Source organism: Oncorhynchus mykiss, chromosome 2 (assembly GCF_057628025.1).
Source record: "Oncorhynchus mykiss isolate SJ-2025 chromosome 2, ASM5762802v1, whole genome shotgun sequence".
NCBI classification, from domain to species: domain Eukaryota; kingdom Metazoa; phylum Chordata; class Actinopteri; order Salmoniformes; family Salmonidae; genus Oncorhynchus; species Oncorhynchus mykiss.
The window spans coordinates 87,777,898-87,800,157 of NC_143023.1; the positions used below are offsets into that span (position 1 = coordinate 87,777,898).

Genomic DNA, 22,260 nt, shown 5'->3' on the forward strand with positions numbered 1-22,260 from the left:
AAATCAATACACAGAAGTATATATTTTTAAACCTGCATATTTAGCTAAAAGAAATCCAGGTTAGCAGGCAATATTAACCAGGTGAAATTGTGTCACTTCTCTTGCGTTCACTGCACGCAGAGTCAGTGTATATGCAACAGTTTGGGCAGCCTGGCTCATTGCGAACTAATTTGCCAGAATTTTACGTAATTATGACATACCATTGAAGGTTGTACAATGTAACAAGCATATTTAGACTTAGGGATGCCACCCGTTAGATAAAATACCAAACTGTTCCGTATTTCACTGAAATAATAAACGTTTTGTTTTCGAAATTATAGTTTCCGGATTCAACCATATTAATGACCAAAGGCTCGTATTTCTGTGTGTTATTATGTTATAATTAAGTCTATGATTTGATAGAGCAGTCTGACTGAGCGATGGTAGGCAGCAGCAGGCTCGTAAGCATTCATTCAAACAGCACTTTCGTGCGTTTTGCCAGCAGCTCTTCGCAAGCACAGCGCTGTTTATGCCTTCAAGCCTATCAGTCTAATGGCTGGTGTAACCGATGTGAAATGGCTAGCTAGTTAGCGAGGTGTGCGCTAATAGCGTTTCAAACGTCACTCGCTCTGAGACTCCCCAACACTTTGTTTTTGCATTATTTAAACCAAATTGAACATGTTTCATTATTTATTTGAGGCTAAATTGATTTTTATTGATGTATTATATTAAGTTAAAATAAGTGTTCATTCAGTATTGTTGTAATTGTCATTTTTACAAATAAAAAATATTAAAAACTAGTCTGATTAATCGGTATCGGCTTTTTTTGGTCCTCCAATAATCGGTATCGGTATCGGCGTTGAAAAATCATAATCGGTCGACCTCTAGTTTGGACTGTAGGAATTATAATTTAAATGTAAAAACATATATAAATATTTGGAATTTAATTGGAATTCAATATTTGTACATTTCCCAGTTAATGGAATTAATGCACTTGGTTTAAAAATGGACCGCAGGATTAGTTTTAAATAATTTCAATTTGTATTTCTATATTTCCAGTATAGCTAGATAGTCTGAACAGTGACATGGACAGCCAGAAAAGCCTGAGGCAATTCAATTAGATTGGAATTTGAGAAATTGTTGGAGATAATATTGAACATGGAATTGAAATCTTGGAATTGAACTAACATTAGAATTGAGACTAATTGAATTATCTCTGAATTAAAATACTGACCTGGAATTTGAGTTGAATTAAATGGAATTTACAGGTAGAGGGAATTGATTTATAATTGAATTTGTGGAATTAACCTCAACCCTGGCTATCGTTGAAGGATATGACATCAATATTCATGTATCAGAAAATAAATAAATAAATAAGGAGAAAAAGCCAGGCAAAACATGCCACTCAAACCCTTCCCATGATGCAGTGGGGCACTTACGCTCAGCAATGACAAGGGGCGGGAAGAAGAGGAAGTAGCCCACCAGCTCTGCGGTCAGCTGATTCAGGAGACCGCTGGAGACGGTTCCATTCAGGATCGCGGCCTGGTTCTTGACCACATAGACCAGAGATACGGCAGGAGAGCCAATCGCTTGGGAGGTGCTCTGGATCTGAACAAACACAGACGAAACCAGACATGTTGAAGTAAATACAACGCTCTAAACAACTATGCTAATTGTGTGTGATTGAATATGATCCCAAGTCATAAATGTACCTCAACAGAAAGCCCGCTGTAAGATTCCATCACTTTGTCCTGAGCTTCCTCAAACGCATTCTCCAGCCGTTGTTCCATCATCTGAACAAAACTGCAGGAGTTGATGCTGTCCGCTGGACCTACGAACCTGAGAACTAAAAACAGCAGAGCACCAATCAATATACCAGCACAGCACATTCAGTTACAGTACACAACAGCACAGTACAACATTGTCTACAATCATGGTCACATCATCCAGCAGTGTCACTGTGTTGTTCCTGATGCGCCATACCTGTTTTGAGCTGCAGATGGACACTGAGGCTAGGGGCCCAGGGGCCCACAGGGAGCAGAACAGCCATCACCAGAGGACTGTGCTGCCGGATGTCTGCTAGCACTTTGTCAAAACCATAAGCCTTCACTGTCTCCACCACCACAGATGCGATGTAGACCATTTTCCCACTGGCTACATAGTACCCAAGGGTGACATTATGAGGGCTGCAGAGATCCCGTTCAATCTGAGAAGTGAAAACATGTTGTTAATATCTTGATCGCTATCATTAACATACAATACGATGGCAATGGTCAAGGCTAGTGTCTCTGGTCCTTTGTAGTACCACCCACTCCTCATCAGTCTCTACCAGTATGTGTTAGCTAGCTATCCACAGACACACTAACTATACAGCTGGTGTTTGTGATGTCTCCCGCTGATCACCTCCAGGCTCACTAATAATACATGGGTTCTGATGGGGAGAGGAGAGGAGGCCTTGGATAGAGTAGCAGCCACTGAATCACACCCCAGACAGACTGACAGATAGACAGACAGCACAGGCAGGAAATCAATGGACTTAAACTTGAGTCAGCCATCAGTTAGACAGAGAGAGAGAGAGAGAGAGAGAGAAAGAGAGACCAAGACAGGGAGAGATGAGGACTGAGAGTCAGAGAGAAACAGAGAGAAACACGCAGAGAATAAAACACAAGGAGAAACAGAGAGAAACACACAGAATACAACACAGGGAGAAACAGAGAGAAACACACAGAGCGAAACAGAGAATAAAACACAGGGAGAAACAGAGAGAGAGAATATGACAGAGACACACAGAATCAGACAAAGAGAATCAGACAGAGAGAATATGACAGACACACAGAATCAGACAGAGAGAAACAGACAGAGAGAAACACACAGGGAGAAACAGAAAGAGAGAGAATATGACAGAGACACACAGAACCAGACAAAGAGAATCAGACAGAGAGAACATGACAGACACACAGAATCAGACAGAGAGAATCAGACAGAGAGAAACAGACAGAGAGAATATGACAGACACACAGAATCAGACAGAGAGAATCAGACAGAGAGAATCAGACAGAGAGAATCAGACAGACACACAGAATCAGACAGAGAGAAACAGACAGAGAGAATCAGACAGAGAGAAACAGACAGAGAGAAACAGAGAGAGAGAATCAGACAGAGAGAAACAGACAGAGAGAAACAGACAGAGAGAATCAGACAGAGAGAATCAGACAGAGAGAATCAGACAGAGAGAATCAGACAGAGAGAATCAGACAGAGAGAAACAGACAGAGAGAATCAGACAGAGAGAAACAGACAGAGAGAATCAGAAAGAGAGAATCAGACAGAGAGAAACAGACAGAGAGAAACAGACAGAGAGAATCAGACAGAGAGAATCAGACAGAGAGAAACAGACAGAGAGAAACAGACAGAGAGAATCAGAGCTGAATAATGGACATTTCCAAAGAGGAAACACTGGTAATAATGAGTTGTAGTCATTCAGCTGGTAGGGTCCATAAGAGTCTCTCTCTTCACATACTCTTAACAGCCTCTATAATGCAACGCCTATCCACAATTCAAGAGACCATTTATTATCTTATTGAAATCCTTTTATCATTAGTCACTTCAGTCTCTGCTATCACAGTGAGAGATTGGACTCCATGAATAATAGGGCGAAGAGGAGAGGAAGAATAAGTCAACACACTCACTATAGTTCCTTTAGAAGTGGCCATCTCAACATTCGTAACAGCTAGGCAACCTAGCAGTTAAGAGCGTTGGGCCAGTAACCAAAAGGTCGCTGTTTTCGAATCCCTGAGCCGACTAGGTGAAAAAAATTATGTTGAAGTGCCCTTGAGCAAGGCAGTTCACCCTAATTGCTCCAGGGTCGCCTTTAATAATGGCTGGCCCCTGGCCGTGACTCCACACTCCAAGGGTGTCTCAGGAGGAGTGGGATATGCAAAAAATGATAATAATAATAATAACTAATACCAAATGCTTTTACAACAGCGCAAAGATGGATGATGAAATATTTGAACGGGACTATGGCACATACTATATTTGATGTACACTACCGTTCAAAAGTTTGGGGTCACTTAGAAATGTCCTTGTTTTTGAAAGAAAAACATTTTTTTTGTCCATTAAAATAACATAAAATTGATCAGAAATACAGTGCAGACATTGTTAATGTTGTATTTGAGAAACAGACGCCTCACAATCCTCAACTGGCAGCTTCATTAAATAGTACCCACAAAACACCAGTCTCAACAGCAACAATGAAGTCCGACTCCGGGATGCTGGTCTTCTAGGCAGAGTTGCAAAGAAAAAGCCATATCTCAGAATGGCCAATAAAAATAAAAGATTAAGATGGGAAAAAGAACACAGACACTGTACAGAGGAACTCTGCCTAGAAGGCCAGCATACGGAGTTGCCTCTTCAGTGTTGACATTCAGACTGGTGTTTTGAGGGTACTATTTGATGAAGCTGCCAGTTGAGGACTTGTGAGGCGTCTGTTTCTCAAACTAGACACTCTAATGTCCTCTTGCTCAGTTTTTCACTGGGGCCTCCCACTCCTCTTTCTATTCTGGTTAGAGACAGTTTGTTCTGTCCTGTGAAGGGATTAGTGCACAGCGTTGTACAGGATCTTCAGTTTCTTGGAAATTTCTCACTTTGGAATAGCCTTCATTTCTCAGAACAAGAATAGACTGACGAGTTTCAGAAGAAAGTTCTTTGTTTCTGGCCATTTTGAGTCTGTAATCGAATCCAGAAACGATGATGCTCCAGATACTCAACTAGTCTAAAAGTGTTTTCTAATGATCAATTAGTCTTGTGATAAACTTGGATTAGCTAACACAATGTGCCATTGGAACACAGGAGTGATGGTTGCTGATAATGGGCCTCTGTACGCCTACATAGATATTCCATAGAAAATATGCAATTTCCAGCTACAATAGTCATTTACAACATTAACAAGGTCTACACTGTATTTCTGATCAATTTGATGTTAATTTAAAGGACAAAAAAAATAATTTTCTTTCAAAAACAAGGGCATTTCTAAATGACACCAAACTTTAGAACGGTTGTGTACATGTTGTTCTCCAGGTACAGTACAGCAGTAACAGCATTCGAACACAGAGTACAGTACAATACTGACCTGGACATAAACATTGGTGTCATTGAAGGCCCTCTGTAGAGCATGGGTGAGTCCTTTAGACAGATTCTGCCTCACAATGATATCAAGCCTGTTCCTCCTCAACTGCATAGACAACACTGTGGAGGAAAACACATACATGAGGTGTGTCAGTCTTCTGGATGTGAAGGATGGGACATCCTTTGGAAGGAACCAGAGGACTTTTATTATGGTTGTAAAGATACTGTAACAACTCAAAGAAACAACACAGTGTATGTTAGTAAAAGGTTGTTCAAACTGAGAGCCCATACCTGTTTTGACCCAGGTCTTCTCAGTGATGTTACATGGTTGACGTTCCTCTTCAGCACTGATGGGAGGAGATTCCGTTGTGGTTGGTCCAGGGGTGGTTTCTGTGGTGGTGGTGGGGACAGTCAAAGTGGTGGTCGGTGCAGTGGTAGTTGTACTTGTAGTGGGAGCGTTCGTGGTAGTGGGAGCACTTGTGGTTGTCGTCGCCGTGGTGGGTGGGTCAGTTGTGGTTGTCATCAATGTAGTTTCTTGGAAGGTGGTCACTTCCTGTGGGGTCGTAGTGGTCCGGGGTATGGTCGTAACCGCCTCTGTGGTCAAAGCTGTAGTGGTATGGGGTGTCACAGTTGTGGTGGTCACGGTCAGGGGCGTGACGGTTGTGGTGGTCACAGTCGTGAGCTGTAGACTGTCATTGGTCACAGTGTCTGGTGTTGGGTTGGTGTGTGCCGCTGTGGTGGATGGTATAGTGGTGTTGTTGTCAGCCCTTGCAGGTTTAGTGGTGTTCCATGTGTGAGTAGAGAAAGGACTAGTCACATTGTCTGGGAGGGTGGAGTCGCCCTCCCCCAGGGTGGCCAGAGAGGACACTGGGACTGTTGGTAAATCTGGGTTTGCAGGCAAACTGCTGACCGCCTCCTCTGCAATGAGACAACAAACAGCGTTTGAATGATGTCACATCAGGTAATTCATATCAGGTGAATAATGTCCCCATTTTGATGATGTCTCATACTCTGAGGATGATGTCAGACCGGGAGAGGCAGCAGGCACCGGGGAGGTAGACGATGGAGGGGGTGGGGCAGGATGATGTGGAACTGAGCTGGACCAAAATAAAATTAAATGGTGGATTTTGAGGGAATGAATGTGCAGAGCATGATGATGGATAAGGAAACAAAATCTCTAGTCTGTAGACTTTAACCACAGTCAGGAGGCTGTACGTATGATATTTTTATTCTTCTATTAGATGGTGTGGATGACTGTTTGAACATGGGTCCTACCTGAGCTGGTGTTTGAGGTGCTGTTGGCTACAGGGGCTAACGACAAAGGATCTGTTGTTCCTGCTGTTTGATTGTCATTGTTGATTGCTGAGGAGGCATTAGCTAGTACTGATGGTTGCACTGGGGTCTGTGGCTCTTGGTCTGAGCTAGCTAGCAGGGTCAGTACAGAGGAGAACCCTGGCTGCTCTCTGGTGCTCTCTGCTGTCGCCCCTGATGGGTCTGTGGGCACGGCTAGAGCGCCCAGGAGCCAATCCTTCATTGGCGTTGCCCTGGCAGAGAGGTTAGAGGGCACAGCTGGGTCCTGAGGCAAAGCTGCATGTCCTGATGACCCGTTGTAGTGCCCTTCATCTGAAAAACAAAGAGAGAGATGGGACTTAACGAGGGAGGAACGCATTTATTCTCTATTTGACTCATCAATCCCAGAGGCCTGATGATGACGTCTTGACTGTCTCTCATGTTTCTCATCAACATCGGCTCAATCTATAACTACATCTTGAAAATATGAAATATTGTTATTCAAAACGAAGCCTGGCCGTGCCCTCCTGTCAACAACATGAGGGAGGGAGAAACAGACTTCACACCAAGGAGCAGAACATGTGAGGACACAAACACTTCTTAGTCATCCAGGAGTATCATTATGAAACTGTGACAGTGGGAACATTAAGTTCCCACTGTCGCAGGGTAGCCTAGTGGTTAGAGCGGCAGGGTAGCCTAGTGGTTAGAGCGGCAGGGTAGCCTAGTGGTTAGAGCGGCAGGGTAGCCTAGTGGTTAGAGCGGCAGGGTAGCCTAGTGGTTAGAGCTGCAGGTAGCCTAGTGGTTAGAGCGTTGGACTAGTAACCGAAAGGTTGCAAGTTCAAATACCTGAGCTGACAAGGTACAAATCTGTCATTCTGCCCCTGAACAAGGCAGTTAACCCACTGTTCCTAGGCCGTCATTGAAAATAATTATTTTTTCCTAACTGACTTGCCTAGTTAAATAAAGGTAAAAAAAAAAAAATTAAAGTAGGTCACTTATGTTTTGTTCAGGATAAGCATAGGGAATAGATTTAGATGTTAAGTACATATCTGGGACACACGTAAGCAGCTGCTGTGATTTAAAAACATATCTCAACCTACGAGTGAAAGCTATAGCTTGGGATTCTGTGCTGATACAGTGGTGGTGTTTTCAAAGGCACCTTTCCTCAGTACAAGTGAACGATGAGGATTGGGCAGCTAGCAGGGTTTATTGTCTTCTGGAAGGCAGCCGGTGAAATACTGGCAAATCTCCAGAGCGCATTTGTACAGTACTTCCATTCTGAACTTCCCCCACATTCTCAACTTATTCATCGGAGGATTGTTTCATTTAAAAGGAAGGATTTCCAAATCAGGCGGGCTTTGTACAACCAGGCCTGTGCCTAAATTTCCCAGGATGCAATCCCTCTGTCTCCCATTAACTCTACTCACTGAACTGTTCATCTCAAACAATGGATCTACCAAGAACTAGCAGCAATTAATCCTATAAAAAGCTCTGATAAATCAATAATCAAAAGAACTCCATGAATATATATGACAATGAGCTTGCACATTCTTTATTGCCAACCCTACCAGTAGATATTCATTCTAAAATACCCTATAAGATCAGAAGTGTGAGTGTGACAGCATTTGGTGTCTTCAAGACAGGACAAACTGAAGACCTCTTCCGTATCTATCCTAACCCCCACAGAAAGCCACCTGCTCTGACAGGGTGCAACATATGGGGCCCTCCATCAGAAGCACTGAGAGTTCACTGAGAGGTATGAGCCATGGCAGTGGACAGCAATTGGGTTCATTTGACAACACGACTGCTCCAGCCATCCTGGGGTTCATGAAAAAGCTCTGCCCATTCAGAACACTGATCCGTTCGGGCAGGAAACGTGGTGCATCACCATCCTAGGCGCAGGTGGTGAGGAGGGGGCGCTGGGGAAATGTCCAAGTGAAATGAAACCCATTGAGACAATGTGGTGTGCTTTCCATGGAGTGACATCTTTCCAACAGGATGGACAGATACACACTTCCTGAAACTATTCATAGTGTCCATCTGTCTTGCTGGGTTAAATAGTGCATCTACAGTACAGAGTAAATAACACTTTTACAGTGTTTTTCAGGAAGACTACAGGGCCCAAAGGCAACAATTAAATAGTCACCTTAAATGCTGATTAGAGCAATTTATTCCACAAGCAAAACATAGGAAAACATAAGAAACGTGAATATGAAAAATGACAAAATATGTACCATATTGTATTGCATTTAGCGAAGCAACACCAATTTAAGACACATTTATTTTTCAACTAGTCTAAGGAGTATGTTTGGAAATGTTTTATCACAGTAATGTCCTCTTACTTGAAGGCAGATAAGGAAATGTCATCATAAAGTATGGACAGAGGGCATACAGCAGTGGGAGTATGGCTGGCAGATTTGAGCTCTGAGTTATATGAAAGTTCAGCTAATATTTCACTGTTTTGTTTGTCAAACACAACAGAATAACAGAAATGGCTTCCATTTACCCTGACCGGTACTGACCAGACACCTGCTAAGTGAGGTCACACTGCATCTCAGCATGCATCTGTAGACCCAGCATAGAAACAACACTGCTTTCTAAGAGGTGCCATTCCATCTATAGAGGTGCCATTCCATCCATTCCATCTTATATTTACAGTAATTAAATAGTACTGTAATTAGTAGTCATGAAATATTACTAATCAGTAGAATATAAAATGTAAAAGCATTAAACCACATAGGCGACAGTGATTGAAAGACAGTGGCACTGTCTCCCAGGTAAGACATTACCAGAAATGAAGAGCTGAAGACAGACTTATAGGAGCATGGTATTACGTTATCGCAGTAAACCCTTTCCATTTACTGCACGCTAACTCATATAAATGCAAAACTAAAAGTCAAACCAGAGCCTGAGCTTTGCACAGCTTACGATTAAGGAGGGTATTAAACATTTTTAGAGGGTTGAATGAAGCCAATGACGTGACAGTGCTGCATACAGGCTGGTAAAGACAGCTGTAAAATAGATTCAGAGCAAACAATGTGCCATATTCTGTTTCCTGTGTTGTTGGAGCCCAGGCTCTGTGTGTGACCTATATTGCAGTGGTCACACTCCTGGGTCCTGGGAGAATATGATGGACATACTCTGGCACTTCAGTTGTCACACACTTAAAGCCACAGTCTGCAATATTTCCTAAAGGTCATTTAATGATACATACATTGGTAGTACCCAAAATATTTTTGAAGATTTCTTATAAAAGCATTAGTACAACTGAATTATCATAACACAAAGAATAATAATAATAAGCCTAGTTAAACCACAAACTAACAAGGCGTGGTGTTAATGCATACCATTGGAGGAGTAAACAAGGTAACTAGCACATTGCAAGTGAAGGATGCTTTCACAATGTGATAAATACAACTTGGTTGTGATGTCACTGATGCAGAAGGTTAGCAGCTCATCTGTGCAGGCATTACTGGGTCCCATGTGACTAGATAAGACAGTCATGTGACCAATTCTCTGGCTCGGGGTAGGTCAGGCAGTCTAGCAAAAACAAAGCGAGAGTGTGACATTCTGAGTCACAACAATTTTAAAATTGGCCACATAAGGACATGCGCAGAGAGTGGAAAATTATGCAGTTGACAATCTGGGCATATTGTGGTGAGGCAGGCAGGCAATGACCAAGAATCATCTCTGTAAGGGGCACTGAGGAGGCTCTTTGGTCTTTCTACTGCATGCCTTTGATTTGAAGAAGAAAGACAGTCATGTGATGTTGCTGGGGGAGCTCTAGTCTAGCACTGGAGCTCATGAAAAGCAACACAGAAAGGGGACACAGCAAATACCATTACATCACCCTGAATCCACTTTGGCAAACAAACAAACACTGATCCTGCCATGCTCACTTTCCACAACAAACCTGATGGCTTGTGTGACAGTGATAATGAATAACAACAATGGATGGAGCATGGATTTCAACAGGCCTTGTTTATTTTGTATTCTGTCAGGCTCAGTTTGGCTATGTAGCCTTCTCTTCTGGTAAGCGTCACAGCTACCAGGGACTGAAATATTGAGAGTTTTCTAAGCTCCTGCAAGGGAGAGCATGTGAGATTTTCACCTCAGTGCATCCTAAGAAACACCTTTTGATGCACTTGCATTTGCCATGAAGCAGCAGCTTAAAGTCCCAGGGGTGCAGCAGGTAATCACAACCATATTAAAAGTAGATGAGCGTCTTGCTTTTCCAGCACCACCCTCCAAAAGAGCAGTGAGAAAATGTATTTGTCATATCTGAGGAGTCGAAACTGACCTCAGGGGACCAGAAGTAAGACCTAAGCACTGGGAAAGTTTGTTTCACTCTGCATTAGTTGTTGTTGAATTGTTCTCTGTAGCCTACTGATCCAGAGACAGACAATATCATGTCCCATGTCAGCAAGTCAAACATACAAGACCAACACTAAAAGCTCAATGAATTAGTAGCAGCGTATGGCCTTTTGGCAAAACAAGATACTGACATGATTGACCTTAATTACAATTAGTGTTGGGCATATGCCTTAAAGATCATTCAAAAATATATACTTTGTCAACATTTTCATAAAGAAATGTACATAATTCAACAGAAAATGCAAGTGTACATTTGACTTGCATACAGTAGCCCTAAAACCAAAATTGTAATTATCAGAATATTTTTTCAATCCATTTCTAATAGCTTCTTTCAAATGCAGATGGCGTGTGAGGAATTCACAGTTGTCACTACAATCAACTGTCAGAACTGGCACTAATGTTAGAAATAATTTAGGACAGTCAGTCACCTGACCTTGTGTAGCTTACGTGTTAAACGCATGCACACACACACACACTCACATACAGCACACTGGCGGGCATGTATACAAATTGTATTTTTTTTGTATTCTACCCCCCTCCAATTCCGATCTTGTCTCATCACTGCAACTCCCCAACAAGCTCGGGAGGCGAAGGTCGCGTCATGCGTCCTCTGAAACATAGTGACGCCTCTAGCACTGCGAAACAATGCCTTAGACCTCTGCGCCACTCGGGAGGCCCTACATATTTTATTTTTTATGATGAATTCATATCGACTCAAGCGGCCAAACAGTAAATCACGAAGCCCCTAGCTATAGTCTATCCCAGGGAAGCGTGAGCACTTCGATTGATAGACTTTGAACATAAAAGTATGCATTGATTTTTTTATTTAATAAATGCCAAAACTGCTGCACAAACCAATGTGACTCCACAGGTCCAATAACGAACTACTGGCCATGCTTTTTGCCCTTTCTCGTCCCCTGCTGTGGCTCAAAGCTGTTTCATAAGCTACTGTAGTGGGAGATTTGCAGGTGCATATGGCGTGAGCACAGAAGCCATTTCATTATCGTCTCGGGAATCAGAAGCATTCATCTGATAGAGGTCACTCATGATCCTGTGACTCTCATAGGAAACACATTTGTTAAATGGCTCTCATGGTCAGTGTCACTGATTCCATGGAATATAGTATTCATTAGATGAGCTAAAAGGCCAGAACTCACTCGGCTCTCCTTTCCCATTACATAATAGACAGTCATACAGTGAGCAGCATCTTTGCAGCTCTCCGCATGTTGAGGATACAAGTGGCTTCTAAACGGACACTAAAGCTGCAAACTAAAATGTAAATGGGGTTGTTCCAGACAGGTTTAGTTTGCGTTAGCGTCAAGGTATCCAGCACTATTGCAAAGCCCTCTAATTAAGTAGTGCCAAATAAATAACTACACACAGCTACTGTAAGGTAGTGCTGAAATGAATGAAAGCAGTTATTTCTCCCTCATAGCCTGGTTCCTCTCTAGGTTTCCTCCTAGGTTCTGGCTTATCTAGGGAGTTTTTCCTAGCCACTGCGCTTCTACACCTGCATTGCTTGCTGTTTGGGGTTTTAGGCCGGGTTTCTGTACAGCCCTTTGTGACATCAGCTGATGTAAGAAGGGCTTTATAAATACATTTGATTGATTGATTGATTGATTATTTTTGTCTGTTTCTGTTTCAGTATCTTTCAGTTTGATATTCTGGTCTGCTCAGGTCTACAATGAGGCCAGACAGCCCTTCTCTTTGTGTTTTTCTTCAGTCAGTACTGAGGCCTCCCAGGACAACACAAATTGAACAACTGCTGCTACACAGCAGGCAGCAACTATCAAGGCCGTCACACAGCAGTCACTGTGAGCGATGACGAAAGGGCGTTCTAATACATTGCGAGTTCAGAACTGCTCAAGGAGACGGAGACATAAATCCATGTGGATATTCGTAATTTAATCTTAAGAAGATTGATTACATTTTCATGAAAGACTTACTGTAAAATCCCTGTTACCTAATGTGTTGGTTTGGGGTCAACGTTATTCCCTGATGACAGAAATTAAATTTAAAAAACATAGCGTTTTGATGGACAATCTCCGGGGACATTAAGCTTGTCATACAGTTTTGAGAAACTTTTATGTGTCCCTATGATAGAATTACAGTGTTAAAAAGGGAACATAAACACACAGTTACTGGACTATGCAGCATAGTAGTAGGCATCTACAGGGTTTCCCAAACTCTGTCCTGGGGCCTCACATGGGTGCACGTTTTGGCTTTTCAAGCTTGATTATTTGAATCAGCTGTGTAGTGCTAGGGCAAAAACCAAGACCCCAGGACCAAGTTTGGAAAACACACACACACATAGTATAATATACTAACATGCATTACATATGCATACAGTATAATGTACTGTGCATATAAAATGAAGTATTCTGCATCAAGGTGTTAGCACGTAATTTTCAAAAAAATAAACAAACTGTGTTTCAAACACTGTCTTGTTCAGATCAATAGATAACCTCCCCCAAAGATCAGGAATAAATAAGTACTAAATAAACAAGTACTATACCTAAATCGGGATTAGAAATCAAATTAGCCAACAAGCTCATCATACCCACATGCTTTATAGAGGCTTTCCATGCACAATGTATTTAATGTAAAAGGGAAATATCTATTTAAGATCTAGCAATGCATAATTAACTTCCACAGCACAGGCAATCGCCCTAATGAAGCACAGAAGAGTGTATGGGGAAAGGTGCTGTACAGGCCATGTTTTGGCCACTCTCTTAAAAGAGTTCCCAAGCAACCCAACTGTTAATATTTGATTGCAGCATAATCCTAATTGTTGGCATCTTATTATGGGATTGTTTAAGGGGCTAATAAGCAGGACATAACAAAGGGGTCCACATTTTCCCACCATCCTTTGAGCAGCAAATTCTTTATAAAGGATACCAAGGAGAAATCCAACTGGAGCAGCATGCATAAAATACAGAAAAACTGAAAGCCATTATCAGCAGAATGGGAATCCTGGTTAGCATAATTGATCAGTAATTGAAGACAGATTCATTCTTATTGGGCATTCATTGCCTTGTGACCAGCAGCAGCCGTGGTCATAATTAGTGATAAATAAATACACTGGCTTTTCATCTGAATACAACCTACTTAACCAGTAGCATACTCTATGAGCACACCAGAATGCAGCAGCCTGTTCCAAGACCAGTTTGCTGCTCTTTTCTCCACACCAATGTTGATTTTGCATGTTGTGACCACAGCTTGGAAAGCCTGGTTAAAGAAATGTGTATTTGTGTGTAATTGGTAGAAAAATATTGGACATAAAATGGAGCACAAAATAGTGTTTTCTTGCTAATTAAAGGGTATAGGCCTAGGCATGCATTTTACTCTACCTCAAACATGTCTGTTTGCTGTTGAGCAGTGTGAAATCCTTTCTGCCATAATTTACAAGGAGAAGCATTTAATTTGCATGTACTATTCAAATCACACAGCATTTCAATCTTACACTATTGTCTTAAAGCAGACCAAATTGTAGTTTGTACTGGTTATTCATATGCTATAGGGCAGGCTATATATTTCCCTGTCAGAAAACAATTAATGTTAGGCAGATCGGTTCCCATGGCAACACAGCATATTTGGCTCCATGTTGACTTAATGCAACAGCTCTGTGGGCTCATTAAAGACAAAACACCTCATCCTCACATCCACAAGTGGATCTGGCCCATGCCCACAGCCAAATGGCAAGGTATTCAAATATGGTTTCATGAATGGAGGAAAAGAGGGATATAATAGCAATCTGATTGGACTTGAACATATAAAGGCTAAGGCAGGCCTATGGCTGAATCACAATATGTTTTTCCTACTTGAATGTAGAAAAAAAATACACATTGGAAAGCTAAAATGAGGTGAAAACTGCTACCCATGGTCAAATTATAGGCTTAAGCCTTTTAAACACCAGGTCCAAGGCAGAAAAGAAAAACACATATCTCAATAGTGGCATTTTGCTTCGTATGACAACATAATCCATTATTTAAAAATGATGACACGTTATGTTATTTCAAGAAGGTAAGTGACCTCCACAAATGTTGCCATTACTGTCGATCAAATAAGCAATAAGCGTAATTATAATTGTCCGCGTTGCAGTCTTGACTGCTGAACACAGGCCACTCCAGGCACAAAGGCCACACCAGCGATTCTCTTCCTTCGAAAAACACAAGAGGCTGGGAGGCCACGTTACAAAATCAACAATTATATTGATTTAGCATGTCTAATTGTCTGAATGTGTTTGCTTAAAGCAAAAATAGGCGCAATCAGATTATTGTGCGTAATATTTTAGAATGTCCCCTCCACATATACTACATTGCAAATTGCGAAATTCAGTGGTCTCCTAAGAATCTTGATTGTTGTAATAAATCACAATTTCCTATTTTGACAAAAATAACCAGAAGATCTGCTACTTTCTCCACGGTCATTATCCGCGTATGTGCACCGATGGTCATAATATAGGGAAGAGTTCCACCAGAAAAGTGCAACCAATTTGAGATATTTATATAATACAATCCCCATCCACCCGCAGGTCATATACAGCCTAACATCTCGATGAAGACCAATTAGTTAGTCCTACCAAGCAAGATAAATACTACTCGAACAGGTTGTCAACAACCAAATAATAAGTCTTACCATCAGCAGCTAGGACAGACTGCATTAAAAGCAAAACCATTCCAACTGATAAAATATATTTAGTCCACATTCGATCCAGTCCCAATGTCTTTCCGTTTTTCTGGAAACATAAGGTGGCTCCCATTCCCACACCTATCCATTCAATCGAGCCAATCGCGGGAGCATTGTTTATTCCGCTGACAATTAAATCATCGAGGCTGTTACGCACATGTTTTGAAGCCATTTGTTTATCCTTGATACATCTAACAGTCTTAATATTGACAAATACATTTGATAAATCCTTCACTGCGGACGATGTTCTCCGAAAGCCTCTCCCCGAGGTTGACAGAAAGCGGCAGCATTGAACCTTGTGTGTGATGCGTCTGGAGGTAACAGTCCATGCACCACGTCGACCTGCTAGCGCGTAATAAGCTATTATTTACGAACAATCTAAGATCCACTCATAACCATAGAAGTACATTTAATGATTCGGACGGAAAACGGCTCCCGTTCAAAACGCAGAAGTGATCAGAAGTGATCAAACCTTGTTGGAATATTTACAAGTCGAACCCGTCATTTCATTAGAAAAAATATCACGTCGCGGCGTGACGCCAGAGTTGACTGCAATCTCCTCACGGTAACAGACGACCTCTTGTGGGTATAGACGGCAAACCTAAACCGACCCAAAATAGTTCCTATTTTAATTTATCGTAATTCGATTACCAATTTGATTTGCATTAATATCTGTAAATGTATATTGAGCGTCAAAGGACAGCTTCACCAGGTGGGGCCAGGGTTAGCCAATGGCATCGCATACATTAGTGATGAGACAATGAGATCAGGGTTGAGAACAGCATTACATAAAACTACATGTCATTTTTAAAAAACATTCTGGTTTCGAAATGGCAGCCTACATTAACGTCTGCTACCATTCGGAACACTCCAGGCATCAGCTGAGGAACGTTGTCAAGTAAATCAAATGTGATGTGTGTAGCCTACCCTATGCACATTTTCAGTAAGTTAAAATATCGGTACTGCACTTCCACTTTGTATGCACTGGGTGGTGCTAATGGCTTGGACCCCAGTATCATCAACAACTTAATGTATTGTACTACTCATAAAATACAAGTCACAAACAAGAAGGGTGAAGCAATATTTTTTTTATTCAAAGTGAATTTTTACAATAGTACACCATCAATTCTTAAATTTGACACTCCAACAGTCACTAGGAAAACCCGCTTTTTGTGACAAAGTAAATAAGGCTTGGTCACATTGAAATCACTGAGAACTAGAGAGAAATACGACCGCAAACTGTAAGAGACATTACATCCAAAATAATACATTTTCCCAGTTCTCATATTATATTGCACAGTGCAGTTGCTACATGGCAAACTAGTGTAGCATAAAATCAAAAGCATATTAAAATAAAGCCACAAACTACACAATAAAACAGTTAACACTTCCAATTTAGCAATAAAGTCTATATGCTGTGTTTACTACGTGTATTACCCTATCACTTGAAGTGTAATACAACTTATACTAACAGGTGAAATAACTGCAAACAAGATCCAAAGCAATCAAACCAAGTGGAAAGGATTGAAGATTAATGCAGTGGCATATTGGACAATACAAATACCCTGAATTAATTATAATAGCATGACATAACATAATACATTAGTTGCAGTATAGACTTAAAAAGTGACAACTTTGGACCTAATCTGTGTGTATGTGGGTTGTTAAAGCAAATACCAACAAGTGATCAATCAAAACAGATGCTGCTATATGGATGTTTATCATATACAGAATAGAAATATCTGTAGCCATCAAAAACATTGTCATGTCAGCAAAGCCCCCAAAAATTCAACTCCACAAATACATTCACAGTGTATGTAAAGCTTTGCATTTGTCATGTTCAATAAAAAAGAGACAAAACTGTGTTGAGTGTTATATGTATAAAATATTCCCTGACTAAGAATAATTGTCTTTTTATGTTCTGTAGAAAAGCTATATAGATTCAGACCATATGGTTAGGGTTGAGCATTGGGATTGAGTGATCTGAAGATAACAGCCAGCACCCAGAAGAGCTCCTCAGAAAGGAGAATGCATTGTGTTTGTCAGCTCTACTAAATTGTACACTTGAGTCCAAAAGCAGAGTGCTTTCTCACTTCGTAGCAAATGTGAGAAACATGAGGATTTGAACAGGCTGCAGAAGTCCTGATAAAACATGAGGATGCATAATCCTAACATCCTACCACTCTGGTGGGAAATACTCCGCTCTGTTGAGGAGCGTCCACATTTCACTCTACTGCCACACTTGACTCTGCAGGAGAGGGACTGGCTAGGGGCCATGGAGTTATCAACCAACAGTTCTCTTGACCAAAATTTGAAAAGGCACTAGTTGTAGACACTGTCAGAGTGAGAAAAATGCCATTTGTGTGTCTGGAGTTGGGGGGCTAGTGAGTAAACATATTCAATCTTTCACAGTCCACAATGTATTGAAAGACTACAAAAGGGCTAGCAAGATTAGAAAATATAATCTGTCATCATTTGACAGTTGCCCTTGTTTGGATTAATGAGTTATGACAGAAAAATGTTTAATAATTCACACCCATCTGCCTCAAATCGATCCATTATGAATAGATAAGAATAATCTGTAGAAAATCTTTCACAATTCACTTTAGATACAAAAAAAATAATTAGTCTTAATTAAAATAGATGGCTAGAAAAATCAATATTAGTCAAGCACTTCATTGACCACGGCAATTTCATGAAAACTGTGTGGGATTTTGCCACAACCCAAACCCGATGAGCTTATTGAAAGTTTAACCAGTGCTTACTGATGCGTTTCATAACAAATATTACACCCGTGAAGGCATCTCTACAACCCAATGTAAAGGTGGGGACCAAATAGAGGTGTTGCAGTAAATATATCTGCATGGTAATATAGAACTGTCATTCAATAATGTGAATCATCTTTAGGCTTTTCAGGATGTTAACAGATCAGTAACTAAAATCGCTAAGCAAAATTGTCAACACAACTACTGTATGCAATGAACCCAACCTATGATTACAAATATAAAATACTGATGCTATATGCACACAAAAACAAAAAAAACACTTAATTCCATTACTTGTAATACAGTAGTTCCAATCACACTTCAAACATCAAAGCAAATATACAGAGGCACTAACAAGTCCTTATGCCAGTCACTATACTCAAATAAAACCCACTTCTAGTATATGGTAATTAGAACTATACAAAAGTAAGAATGCATAGTAAGAACTAAGATAATCCCCTAAATTCACAGCTATTTTGAAGTGGTAATCAGTACATAGCAGCTCATCTATGATGCATTCAAGATATATGATATAACTTGCCCAAAATGCTTAAAACAAACCTTTTTAAAATATATTTTTTCTCAATATATTCCATCTTCATGACTACATATACTTGAAGACAACGGGAAAAGAAAGAGTAGCTACCTTGCTTGGGGTGAATTACAGTCTTTGGTGCTGAAAAAGCATTTTCATTTGTAAGTAAGAAAAAACAAAAACCTAATTCACACACTAGCAATTAAAAACAATTCACACAAAATGATATTTCCTCCCTGACAGAATGTATAAAATAAGCAGTTGACACATTAACAAACCTCAACAAATGGAACAATAAAATAAAGTATAAGTCTAATGCGGAAATTGCACTTAACCAATACACCTTGTCAAGCACTACATAGTCCAGCAATGATACACTAAGTTAATAGACGGTATATCAAAACACTACAGTTTTCTGAAGATATATGAGATCATACAAAGAATCAACCAACTATTTGCATGTTTGTTTATAGTCAATACCATGCCCCACATCGGTATTACGCTAAGAAAAAGGCTGTAAATACAATAACGCAGAAAACCAGCGGCTATATGTAGATTGTATTGCAGTTCCAATAAACAGTGTCAATACTGTTAGTAATTAAGTACTTAGTGACTAGAAATTGATGATCAAATGTTAAATAATTCACCTTTTGTTTGTACATTAGTTCATTCAGGAAAAGTCCAAAACCAAATAAACATTTGCCTAAAGCATAAAATAAGCTTAAAGCTGCTTCTTTTTGGGCTACCGGACAAAATTCACATATATAGAAATGTGTGTTCTAGATCTGTCCTTCTCATTGAAAGCAAGTCTAAGAATCAGTAGCTATGTGCGCTATTTCTATGCTTCCCATTCTTAAGTTTAGTTTTTGTACACCAGCTTCAAACAGCTAAAAATACTATATTTTTGGTTATGTAAAATATATTTCACAGCGGTTTAGATGGGTCAATGATTCTCTACTCTATACATGCTTGTTTTGTCACAAACTGAAATTTGCCGAACCATTAGAATTTTTGCAAACAGGAAATGGCAGAGTGATTTCTGCATAGTGAATCTTTACCCCCAAAATACAATGAGCCCAAATAAGAATTACTTATTTGATTATCTAATAGGCAAAAGCATATGAGTGAAAATAATCAGATATTCAAGTGCTGCAGTCCAGTACATGATACATCTATAAACGCCAGAAGTAACATTAACAACCTCAGATATTGAAGGCACTAGTAGGTGTGGGAACAGGTTACGATGTAGTAAGTCTCACAGTACACAAGAGTGACATCTAACTGTCAACAACTTTACTAAGTTATTTTTCCCATGCGAATGGCATGCAGCGCATGGAACAACCTTTTCAGACCACTGACGGTACACACTGAAAACACCTAGGTCATTAGGGAACACCTTTACGCCACAAAGAACCAACGGAGACATTTGTCCTAGCACTGGAGACTGGGATGGCTTAACGAGTGATGTGACTAGCACACATGCTAGGTAGAAGGCAATATAGAAAAGGGGGAGAAACAGGGCTGAGATTATTAGGGAGAACAATGTGTACCGTGAGACTGTACTGTGAGACTTACGCTCCAAATGACACTGTAGCACAAGTGCAAAAACCCATTAAAAGTGAGAATTTCTTAATCGTTGATTCATTCTTTTTTCAATATTTTTTTCCCCCAGGTTTAAATCCTATCATCATCAACCAACATGATTTGTTGAAGCCTGGAGGGGGGGGGGGGAGAGAGATGACGGATGAAGGCCTTGGTTAACGTTGTCACTTCTGGCTGCCCTTGCTGGCCTATGGCCCTGGGCGGCTGGTGCTCAGAGGTAAGGGTACTGGTTGAGTTTGGTGGGGCTGAGGGGGAAGCCTGTATAGGCTGGCGAGGCGATGTAGGAGTGTGGGGGAAAGAGGGGCCCAAACTGGCCCTGGTGGTGGATGGTGGGTGAGGGCAGCAGGCGGTGGTTGATGCCCATGGTCACCTGGTGGACAATGCTGCCAGGGTGGGAGATGCCGAAGGCGGGTTGTAGGACGGGCCGCTGGGCGCAGGGCGAGGCCAGGAGGTGGGCGACGGGCGCAGTGGGAGGATAGGAAAGCAGGGTGGTCTGGGGGTGAGGCCCCGAGTTGTGGGTGGGGGTGAAAGCGTGGCCGTGTACCGTGGGAGGGATGTAAGCGTGCGGCCGCCGATGCAGCCCATAATTTCCGTTCCATTCCTTGTGGCAGGAGCTGTATTGCTGGACCTGAGGCTGGCCAAGGAGAGGGAAAAACCTTTACACACCACTACAAACTAAGTCGCTCTAGATAAGAGCATTTGCTAAAATACTCAAATGTAAACAAAGTCAAATTACATGTAGAATTAGATTTGAATGACTTAACCAAAACCTGGAAGAGGGAGGGGGACTGACCTGGCCGAAGCCCAGGGGCTGCTGCTGGAATGTGGTCATCTTCTGTTGCTGCCGGGGCTTGTGGTTGTTCAGTCGTCCAGGGGCACAGCGCCTTTTGGACTGGCATGAGGATTCGAAGACTGCAAGAGAAACAATTAAGGTCTCTCAGATTGAGATAAGATGTGTCTTTCAAAATGACAGGGTAACAAGACCAATAAGGACCCACAGGAAACAAGAGCATGCCTTGCTAAAACAAACAGACAGACAGAGAGCGAGAGCTAGAGACGCACTTTGGCTGATAGAAAGGCTCTTTGTACTAAGCTAACATATGGAATTGATTTCAGATAGTCATACCAAGGATCATTTAGCAACTAGATTTGGAATTTTAGGGCCCCTTTAGGTATATCAAAAAATATATATAAAACAATTATTTGATGAAACACTGAATTTGGCCTTAATGCTATTATGTACATGTTGGTGAGATTCTCACCTTTCCATAGAGGGGTCATACCGTAGGCAAAACCTTTCGGACACTACATAGGTTTTTGTAAGAAGAAAGATTTTTGGGATGTCTCATGGTCTGACAAACACCACTGTAGCTCTGTCACCTTTCACTGCAGATGTGGAAGGCCGATATGGTGGATTGAGACGTAGCCCATTCAAAAATACCTGGTCAAGTTTAAGAGCGTTGGGTCAGTAACCAGAAGGTCGCTGGTTTGAATCCTGAGCTGGCAAGGTGGAAAAATATGCAGTTCTGCCCTTGAGCAAGGCAGTGAACCCCCAACAACTGTTCCCCGGGCACCGATGTTGTGGAAAGTCGATTAAAGCAGCACCCCCGCACCGCTCTGGTTCAGAGGGGTTGGGTTAAATGTCGAAGACGTTTTACAACCGACTAGGCGTCCCTTCATTTCAGGATTAATATGCCACTTACAAATGTTGGCACTAATATATGTCCCATTTCAGATCCAATCCCATTTAGTGGACAGTCCTTTGCTCTGTGTATAGCTAGGTTACCTTCAGTATAAATCACAAGTTACAGTACACATCCCATAGCCTGATTTGCAGTGCATATAAAAGCCTGTACACCTCAAAAGCAAACCTACATGATGCGCTGATGAACATTCAAGA

General features: G+C 41.2%; 2 protein-coding genes across 11 annotated transcripts in view; both read right to left on the bottom strand.

The window, feature by feature from the left end:
- kiaa1549la (KIAA1549 like a) overlaps positions 1–16,165 on the bottom strand; it is a 47,595-nt gene extending 31,430 nt beyond the window's left edge. For 3 of the 4 annotated variants that reach the window (XM_090211610.1, XM_021575642.3, XM_021575622.3), the window contains exons 1-7: positions 15,408–16,009; positions 6,381–6,728; positions 5,397–6,023; positions 5,110–5,225; positions 1,963–2,185; positions 1,692–1,825; positions 1,419–1,587 (exon numbers count right to left, since the gene is read on the bottom strand). In XM_090211610.1, the coding sequence (XP_090067736.1) occupies positions 1,419–1,587; positions 1,692–1,825; positions 1,963–2,185; positions 5,110–5,225; positions 5,397–6,023; positions 6,381–6,728; positions 15,408–15,630 (1,840 nt within the window). In that variant the 5' untranslated portion in view covers positions 15,631–16,009. Of the gene's footprint in view, positions 1–1,418; positions 1,588–1,691; positions 1,826–1,962; positions 2,186–5,109; positions 5,226–5,396; positions 6,024–6,380; positions 6,729–15,407 lie in introns of all 4 variants that reach the window. The other variant, XM_021575632.3, reaches the window with a different exon arrangement.
- A 366-nt stretch (positions 16,166–16,531) lies between these two features.
- The window catches only part of LOC110498926 (homeodomain-interacting protein kinase 3), a 45,661-nt gene continuing 39,932 nt past the window's right edge, over positions 16,532–22,260 (bottom strand). For all 7 annotated transcript variants that reach the window (XM_090211645.1, XM_036958350.2, XM_090211633.1 and 4 more), the window contains exons 14-15: positions 21,154–21,272; positions 16,532–20,994 (exon numbers count right to left, since the gene is read on the bottom strand). In XM_090211645.1, the coding sequence (XP_090067771.1) occupies positions 20,572–20,994; positions 21,154–21,272 (542 nt within the window). In that variant the 3' untranslated portion in view covers positions 16,532–20,571. The remainder of the gene's footprint in view (positions 20,995–21,153; positions 21,273–22,260) is intronic.